General features: G+C 37.1%; 1 protein-coding gene across 1 annotated transcript; it reads right to left on the bottom strand.

Annotated features, from left to right (window-relative positions):
* Window positions 1-3,253: 3,253 nt before the first annotated feature.
* Window positions 3,254-9,800, bottom strand: LOC127850098 (uncharacterized). Its single transcript, XM_052382873.1, has 4 exons — window positions 9,546-9,800; window positions 8,585-8,660; window positions 4,404-6,797; window positions 3,254-3,695 (listed from the first exon to the last, which is right to left on the bottom strand). The coding sequence occupies exons 3-4, from the start codon at window positions 5,444-5,446 to the stop codon at window positions 3,584-3,586; spliced, it is 1,155 nt and encodes a 384-aa protein (XP_052238833.1). The 5' UTR covers window positions 5,447-6,797; window positions 8,585-8,660; window positions 9,546-9,800; the 3' UTR covers window positions 3,254-3,583.
* Window positions 9,801-10,038: the final 238 nt, after the last annotated feature.

The raw sequence follows: 10,038 nt of genomic DNA, 5'->3' as shown, positions 1-10,038 counted from the left end.
TATTTTTATTATTTTCAGAAGTATTGTTTAGGCAATTGGTCACTTGCCTTAAATAAAGGACCAACTTGTTGTATATAATAAGAATTCAATACTGCTCTAACAGCTGGAGTTTCACTTCTTTATATTAAATTGCACAACAGTTTGATGTGTGCTGCTTGGATGCAGTAGCGTGTATCCCGGTACACATTTCCGATGTTGTTATATTTTCAGCCTTCAGAGGCTGGTAGCGGTATTGTTATTTTTTTTTTTTTCAGAAGTACTGTTTAGGCAATCCGTCACTTGCTTTAAATAAAGGATCAACTTATTGTATATAATAAGAATTCAATACTGCTCCAGCAGCTGGAGTTTCACTTCTTTATATTGAATTGCACAACAGTTTGAAGTGTGCTGCGTGGATGCTGTAGCGTGTATCCCCGTACACATCTTCGATGTTGTTATATTATCAGCCTTCAGAGGCTGGTAGCGGTATTGTTATTTTTATTATTTTCAGAAGTACTGTTTAGGCAATCGGTCACTTGCCCCAAATAAAGGACCATGCTATTGTATATAATAAGAATTCAATACTGCTCCAGCAGCTGGAGTTTCACTTCTTTATATTGAATTGCACAACAGTTTGATGTGTGCTGCTTGAATGCAGTAGCGTGTATCCCCGTACACATTTTCGATGTTGTTATATTTTTAGCCTTCAGAGGCTTGTTGCGGTATTGTTATTTTTATTATTTTCAGAAGTACTGTTTAGGCAATCTGTCACTTGCCTAAAATAAAGGACCAACTTATGGTATATAATAAGAATTCAATATTGCTCCATCAGCTGGAGTTTCACTTCTTTATATTGAATTGCACAACAGTTTGATGTGTGCTGCGTGGATGCAGTAGCGTGTATCCCCGTACACATCTTCGATGTTGTTATATTTTCAGCCTTCAGGGGCTGGTAGCGGTATTGTTATTTTTATTATTTTCGGAAGTACTGTTTAGGAAATTGGTCACTTGCCTTAAATAACGGACCAACTTATTGTATATAATAAGAATTCAATTCCGCTCCAGCAGCTGGCGTTTCACTTCTTTATATTGAATTGTACAACAGTTTGATGTGTGCTGCATGAATGCAGTGCGTGTATCCCTGTACACATCTTCGATGTTGTTATATTTTCAGCATTCAGAGGCTGGTAGCGGTATTGTTATTTTTTATTATTTTCAGAAGTACTGTTTAGGCAATCTGTTACTTGCCTTAAATAAAGGACCAACTTATTGTATATAATAGGAATTCAATACTGCTCCAGCAGCTGGAGTTTCACTTCTTTATATTGTAATTTTCTCTCATTACTACATTAGCCCTTTTCTCAGAATGTACTGGTACATATGTAGCGAGGTAAACAGCTTTTGTACTACCTCCCCTAGAAGCTAGCTTTTATGGCGACATGGTAGAATGTCTGTTTATGGCTTGAGAGGTGCTTGGTTAGATTCTTAGTCAAGGCGTGTATGTTCTAGCCGGTATCACATAATATACACTACTAAATACTAAGTACAATGTTATTCTCATGTATTTCAAGATTTTAACTGAATTTTTACTTTGCTAAACTGGGATATCTGATTTTCGAAGATCCAGTTGTGATCTTCTTTAAGACAAAACGCATGGTTGGGAACAATTATTTTAGATTTTGGTTTCACTTCAAACAGCATGCTTACAACTTAGGTATTTTCAGCTTTTATGCTGACTTTTGTGTGTGTCAATCAATCAAAGTATGTCCAGTAAATAGGTGAGCTTTATAAAATATTTAGTTATATTTTTTTGCTTACAGATGCGTGAGTTCACAGAACAGTCGGGGCCTCAGCTGGAGGGCAGGTGGACCGGGCGACAGGCACACCACTTGACTACTTTTTCATCCTCTTTCCACTGACTCTGCTCCAGCTGCTTGTTGTTCATACCAACGCCTATGCAACCTTCTGCATGGCAAGGGATGGTCTGGACAGCTCCTGGGCTGAAGTAACAGAGACAGAGATGCGGGCCTTCCTCGGCATTAACATTCTGATGGGGATTGTGCAGATGCCAACAACAGATATGTACTGGTCCAGCGACATGTTTTTTGGACTGCGAGGAGTGCAGATGACCATGACACAGAACCGGTACTGCAAGATCCTCCGGTACTTTCACGCATCAGACCGGAGCCTTGAGCCACCCAGAGGATCTGACAACTATGACCGGCTATTCAAGATCCGCCAGGTGATAGACACTCTGCTTCAGACATTCAGGAACTCGTATTTTTAGTCTAGAGATGTGGCAGTGGATGAAGCGATGATCGGATACACGGGCCGCTTATCCTTTCGACAATACATGCCTGCGAAACCAATCAAGCGTGGTATCAAGTGCTGGATGCTTTGCGATTCCAGATCAGGATACCTTGCTAATTTTGAAGTTTACCTGGGACGTGACCGTGATAATGTGGAGCATGGACTGGCCTACAATGTTGTCATGAGACTCACACGATTAATCAGAAATACCTTCAGATGGGTCTTCTTTGACAATTTCTTCACTGGACTTCCTCTGGTGAAATCCCTTCTCTAAACTGGACTGTATTCATGTGGCACAGTGAGGTGCAATCGGAAGGGATTTCCCCAACAGCTGAAGAAGGTGACTCGCAAGTCTTGCAGTTTGGGGACAGCAACATCACGGCCTCTGTCTTGATGGACCGCAAGCCTGTGCACCATTTGTCCAGCCTAAGTGACCCCACCGAGATTTGTAATGCAACCTGTCGATTTGGCCTGAACATCCTCCAGCTTCAACAGCGCCACTCAGTTGCAGCCTACAACAGGTCTATGGGAGGTGTCCAGCTGCGTGCCAAGTACCCATCAGGCCGGAATACGAAGAAATGGTGGCGGTACCTCTTCTGGTTTCTACTGGATTTGGCTATTGTGAATACCCGTCTGTAGATCTGCCATAGTCATTAGCACTTTTCTATGGAATTCTATGGAATTCCGTAGAAAATATTACGGAATTCTACGGAAATCGATGGAAATCCATGGAATTTGATGGAATTCCATCCACTTGCCAATTTTCCATCTGAAGCTGTTATGGAATTCCACGGAATTCCACGGAATCTCGACTAAAATTCCATGCATTTCCACGGAATGTATGGAAAACACCATGGAAAGTTGGACTTAGCCATTTTTTCAACGGAAATCGTTATGGAAAATAACATATACATTTACTTGGATGGAAATCAACGGAAAATAACTTAGATTTTTTTTGCTGGTTTTCTGAAATGTATTTGTAATTTAATACATGTATGAATTTATTTGCATTACATATTTTGTATTAAAAAGAATATGCAATTAATATAATTAGTTATTTTAGATAGTAAGGGCGGGCTATTCCTTAACTCATTCCGCCTTGAAATTAATGTACATTGACCCATTTATTTTGTAATTTTAGCTACACAGTAATAAAAGTATCCATGCAACTGAATATTCTTGGCTAAATGAGTTAAGGAGGAATTGAAAAAATATATCTGATGCATTGAGACCAAAGATTTTCACTAAAAAGTCAACTGAATATTTATGTCATTCTCAGATACGGGGTGTTCAATCAGTCCCTTTCCACTGAGTTTGGAAATCTTGATGCATATTTTAGTCCGTTTAACTCAAAGCTGATGATCACATCTTGTAGAGTTGATACTGGCATTAAAGTGACTTCATTGCTGGAAGCAAAGAAGAAACACATAAACATCAGATAATATAAACATATGTTTTTTTCCTATATTAACTCACAAAGCTCTGGTGATGCCTTCAGTTTTTATTCGCAAATTAAGTCCACCCTGATTAAACAGCTCCTCAAGAGCTGTCTAATAAGGGTTTACTTAATTTGCCTATGTGTATCCCAAAGAATAAACACTTTTTCTTCGTTTCATAACAAAATAATGTGAAAACTGCATTATTATTTTTTACATTTTAGCTAATTAATATTATGAGGTGTACATTTTATAGCTAATTAAGATTATAAGGTATACGATTTTCTCACACTTTTCTGGGCTAAGCTCAAATTTTAATGTCAGAGAAATCAGTTTTAAAACTCCTCTTTGAGTTAAAGATGTATTTTTATAAATGGCAGTTTTAAAATTTGAAAGCAATTCAAGCTAGATTACATAAGGTAATAGGATGGAGGGAATACACAGAAACAAACATTTAAGCAACACCCTAATGATCAAACTAAATCTCTTAGCCTCTCTGTTTTTGGTTTTGAATATCAGTGAAAGAGATCACTAGGTAAGATTTAGTTCTAAGATTGTCAGATTTAGATCTGAAACCAGTAAATTCCTCCATATATCAAACTGCAACATTATAGGTCTTTATTCATATAAGAGCATGTTTACACTAGAACAGTAGTTGGATGCAGCTTATTAACATACCTTGAGTACTGTACTCTTTGAATGTGAGGAGCATTTCCAGGTAAAACACCACCGACTGTTTTCAGTTTTTTCCCTACTGCGAATACCTGCATGGTACGCTTATGCACAAGAAAATACTCTATTTCGAGAATGCTTCCATCTTCTAAGTCATCTGCAGTAGATGTAACTGCCCAGGTATATGAATTTCTTTTTCTGACTTTTGAGCAAAGTTTACTGTACACAGACAATCCACAACGGAATATTTTATTGGTCCTCAAGAACATGGATGGGCTATCACTTTTGACAATGTTGTGAAGTTTCAACTTTACTTTATCGTGGAACTGAAAGTTATCTGGCAATGCTGATGCTTTGTTAACAGAGCACTGGACAGCAGACAGTGCATTGTCTGTTACAGACTTTCCATGGTGCAAGTCCTCCACAAATGTCTTGACTTTGTCTGACACTGGCAAAGTAGAAATGTTCTCCACTCTCTTTTGAGATTGAAGAGCACAAAACACTTGTTTGCAAACGCTGCCTGTTCCATGGATGGTTTTCTTGATCTCTCCATTGAATGACTCAAAGGAAAAACAGGACCAAGCCCACAAAGGTCCCCATTTTCGCACACAATCACACAGGTGCAGCAGATTGTGAATGTTCAGCCCAAGAACACTGCTGTCATATAGTGTATCTACAGTTTTCACGAAGACATTCAACAGGTGATCTGCTCTTTCAATATCTTCATTTGTGATTCCTTCACCTAGTAAAATGTAAATGGCTTCCACAATGAGGCTAAAGTGTTTGAGGTAGGTTTCTGGAAGTATCCCATTCAGGACTGGAAGGGAGTAGAAAAGCAACCAGGAACGGAGTTCAGAGGCTTTCCAGTGTTGCAGTGTGTTAGACAGCTTTCTCGGTAGTCTCTTTATAACATAGGGAGGTGTCACCATCTTCATCATCTTGTCAACTTCCTTAATTTTACCACCAATGTAGTATGGTTTATCCATATTCATGGTATCAAACCAGAGAGAAAGAAACTTTTTTGATATCCCTAGAAGTGAGCCATGCATGTAGTCAATAACAATGTTGTTATCTATAGAGAAGTTTGGAAGATAGTTCAGGACACTTTCACCAGTGAAACCATTTACTGTTTTCCTGTCTGTTTGTGCTTTTTTACCATCTGCTTAAATTCTTTCAGCTGTTCTGTACAACAGAGGCTCTTTTGTGTAAGGGAAAGAACGACAATGACCTTTGCCGCTTTTGACAACTTTTCCTGAATGCATACAATAGACACAAGCATATTCGCCATTGTGTTGTGTCATATGCAAAACTGCAGCTCTAGCTTGCAAGTCCATTGTTCCAACTATCAACTGAGCCTTGCAATTTATCTCTTCTGTTCCGACATTCATTTGGAAACCGTTTGAATACAGGTGATTGAGTTCAGAAACAAGAGGTTTCAAGAACAATGTAATGTTTGGCTTCCCTAACCCTTGCCACATACCCCAAAGGACCATATTCTTTTTTCGAAATCGTTCGTGCTTGGGAATTTCATTAATCAGGAGATATACTGGCCACAAGGAAACACCTGAACTTTTAAAGAGTGGTATGCCATCTGTAAACATTGTTAAGCTGATGTTGTTCCTATTACTCAGAAAGCCCCCATCTTCACAGAGTTTCTTGTATTCTGATCCATCAGTTACATCAGTAATTGTTAATGGCATTTCCCTATCATAAACTTCTTGAATAGAGTCCAGAATACCTTTTCTGTTGAGGATCTCCTTTAACTGTATTTCTATATTGCCACTACTGAAAAAGGTCTGTGTTCTTTTAGATAATTTTATACCATTGCAGTTTGGGGTTGAGCACTGGTCATCATTATCCTCAAACACACTCTTACAGACATTGCAAAAGAAATAGTACTTCATGTAGTCTGCATCAAATCATAATTTTTCTTTCAATTTTGAAGATTTTTTTTCTAGCAAGCTGTTATTTGGTATGTGAAGGTTAATTAACTTTATTAAGTGCTCTGTAGCTGTATCTGATAAATTGTGACGTGAAATAAATGCAGCTACTGCCAAGGTATGATCATATTTTGAAAGGTCTGATGAATACATTTCACCAGATGATGATTGTACAACATATAATTGGGCAGACTTTGTCGCCTGTGATGCTTGTTCATTTGCTTCACTTTTTGCAGTCTCTGTTTCTAAGTCTGAACTTTCAGAACTCTCTGAAGATGATATATCAGATTGATCACTGGAAGTATCACTCGAAAGGTCCATATCAATACATGTTTCTTCAGAGGGTCCCATTTCATTACTGGCTGCAGTTGCACTACTTTCCAATGAAGAGGCTTCAATCTCACAATGCTCTTGACATTCCTGCTCATGGCTCTCCTTTTTAACATTGAGTTTCTTTTGTCTGAAAGATAAGAATGCTGGAAGTTAATTTACAATTCATGAAACTCATCCCTTGCACCCCCTCCAAAAAGAGGTTTAAAAAGTTTTAACTCAATCAGCCCTGAACATTCAATTAAAAATAATATAACCCCATGAACATATTATATTAGCCAAAATATGGAAAGACAAACATGGAATGTTCATTGTCTTTGTATTGACACAAAGAAATTTTCCTCTTGTGATGTGTATAGCAAGAAATGTATACTTTGATCAGAATGCTGCTTTAGACCAACTGATCTGGCTATACTTATTTGCTTAAGACACATGACAGCATCACCAAGGCTTAAGGAGTTAAGAGTTAACAAATAACAACATTATCATTGTTCAAGTTTAAGGATCATGTCTTATGAAACAAGAGCTGTCTCCATAAGCACTCTGATGACAAATGCCCCTGATAAACGCTTTGATAGAAGTTATGAGCAATTTTTAAAGCCTAAACGCATTTTTCAAAACCTAAACGCGGAGCCTTAGTTCAAGGTCAAGGGGGTCAAAATTTGTGTGCATATCAAAAGGCCTTGTCCATATACACATGCATAACAAATATGAATATTACATCTGAAGCGACATAGAAGTTATGAGAGTTTTTCCAACCTAAGCCCAAAGTGTGACGGACTGACGGATAGACAGACGGACAATGCGATCAATATGTGATAATGCCCTTCTTTGGGGGTATACTAAATGCCCTCTTTCGGGGGCATAAAAATATTACTCTCCTTGTAAAAATCATCTGTACCCGCCAAATGATAAATAGAAATTATTTCCATTTAAAGCTTGTTACTTCCCTTGGATTTGTTTTTTTGACCTTTGACCTTTAAGGATGACCTTGAATTTTCACCACTGAAAATGTGCAGCTCCATGAGATATACATAAATGCCAAATATCAAGTTGCTATCTTCGATATTACAAAAGTTATGGCCAATAAAGTTTTCCGACGGACGGACTGACTGAGGGACAGTTCAACTGCTATATGCCATACTACCGGGGGCATAAAAGAATTGACCCTTTTTTTCCATGAGGGGCAGGGGCCTGACCTTTTACTTCGAGGAAAGAAATGTCTCTGTATTTTAGCCAAATGAGGAATAAAATATCTATGGTAAAGTCAAAGTTTAAGCAAATTCTGCATGTCTTAAGGACTTTGTGTACAGGGATTATCTGAGGGGCTTTTCTCTCAGGGGAAGTGGCATTTGACAGGCTAGTGACAGAGAGGGAAAAAAGCCCCAACAATGGTGCTATTCAATTTACATTTTTTTTAGCAACAATTTTTGTTGCTATATTTTTACCCATATATATGGATTAAGAAGTCTGTTCAAGTTCTATTCAGATCAAGCATATGGTTCCTGAAGAGAAGTTGGTGTAAAGGTGAACAGATAACTGACAGACAGGCATTTTTAAGATGGATAGTGTTTGCAATAGTTCACACCCAGAAAAGCTCAGGTGAGATGAAACTACCTGTCTTGTTTTGAATCTGCAAAAGCACATGAGTAAGTGTTAAACTTTTCAGAGCTTCTTACGAACAGAATTTGAGAGCTCAGTGAAAAACAATGCCTAACCCTTCTGGATTTTGGGCATAGCTTAGGGCTGAGCTATTGACTTTATAAAGCCAAGTCTGCGGTTTTCTGTTTTTCTTTTATTACCGTTGCTATAATCTATGCAAATAGAATTTAATAAAATTAAGTTCTTTTTTTGTTTCTGTAGTTTTTTCATAACTAAAACAAGTAAGAGGTGTTTTAAATAGAGTATAAAAAATACCTGAAATGTGTACGCCTTGGAACAGGAACTGAAGAATCGTAGTCATACAGTTTGTATCGCTTGACAGGTACCTCATCTAATAAGAAAAGAAGTGTATAATAAAGTGTCATACTGTTCATAAGTGATTATGTCAATGCATGGTTTGATACATATCGTGTACATAAATTATAGCTTTAGATGTCTTATTTGAAAGATGTTCTTGCCTATCATTAATTTATGTATCATATTTATCCTCCAGTGTGAAATTGATATCAAACTATGCGTCATTTTTGTTAAGTTTCAGGAATTCCCTGTCGAATGATACCAAAAAACGTCACAACCACTGTGCTTTAAAAGACTCTTATTGCAGGTTATATAGATCATTGTAAAATTTATAAGCCTCTAGGGCGGGGCACAGGTGGTTAGCGTGTGGCTATGATATTAATTAGTGAAAGTATCATTTTGATTGATAAATAATCATATTTAAAAGAAAAATCAACTTTTCTGGAAAAAAAAAATCACTATCAAATATAAATATAACAAAGTATCCAACTCAAAATCACCCGAAAACGGGGAGCATCACTTTGAACAGCCATAACTTCATCAATTGAGCAGCGATTTTCACGATCTCTTGATACCTTGTTATGTAAACATGTATATTTAATAGTGATTTTTTTTTGAAAAGATGATTGTTCGTTATAATATGATTATTTATCAATCAAAAAGATGTTTTCACTAATTTATATCATAGCCACGTGCAATCAACCTGTGGACCAGGGCAATTGCAGGTAAGAGGGTCATGACTTTAACAAACTTGGTTGTAGATAAGCAGATGATGTTACATACTGAATATCTGACAACTTGGACATTTCCTTTTGCCACCCCAGCTGCAGATGGGATGCAGTGGTTTAATGTGAATGTTTTCTGTACATTTGAATCATGCTATAAAGTGTATATAACATATTTTTAACTTCATACTTACAGCTGATGTTGTGCACAGACAATAGATGTGATTTTAATGTCTGTTTTCTGCTTAAGATGCGTCTGCATTGTGGAGCCGGGCATGCCCACTCTTTATCTGACTGTTTACAGGCTAAGACAGAATTTTCCTCTATTACACTGGAAAGAAAAAAAGTAAATTAAATTGTCATTTTTATACAATGATAATGTCGTTAGTGATTCCGAACTGACAACCTCACTGTACATGACTAGTCCAAATAATTAGAAGTAAGACGTAATTTACTGATTACGTCTAAACGGTAAACGTCGTTTTCCTGAAGCAAATTGATTTCAAATTAAATTTGAGTTTTCCTTGTTTAATATTTGCTAACACACAAAATTATCATTATTTAAACACAATGATGACAATTACCCCTTAAAAGTGTGAAAATTATGTCAGAATATCACTTTTTGTAGATTATGAAAATAGATACAGTATTAACAAAACCCAAAGTGTATTCGTTTTTTACTCAGTG

This window comes from Dreissena polymorpha, chromosome 11 (genome assembly GCF_020536995.1).
Source record: "Dreissena polymorpha isolate Duluth1 chromosome 11, UMN_Dpol_1.0, whole genome shotgun sequence".
Lineage (NCBI taxonomy): Eukaryota > Metazoa > Mollusca > Bivalvia > Myida > Dreissenidae > Dreissena > Dreissena polymorpha.
This window is presented reverse-complemented; position numbering and strand designations above follow the sequence as displayed.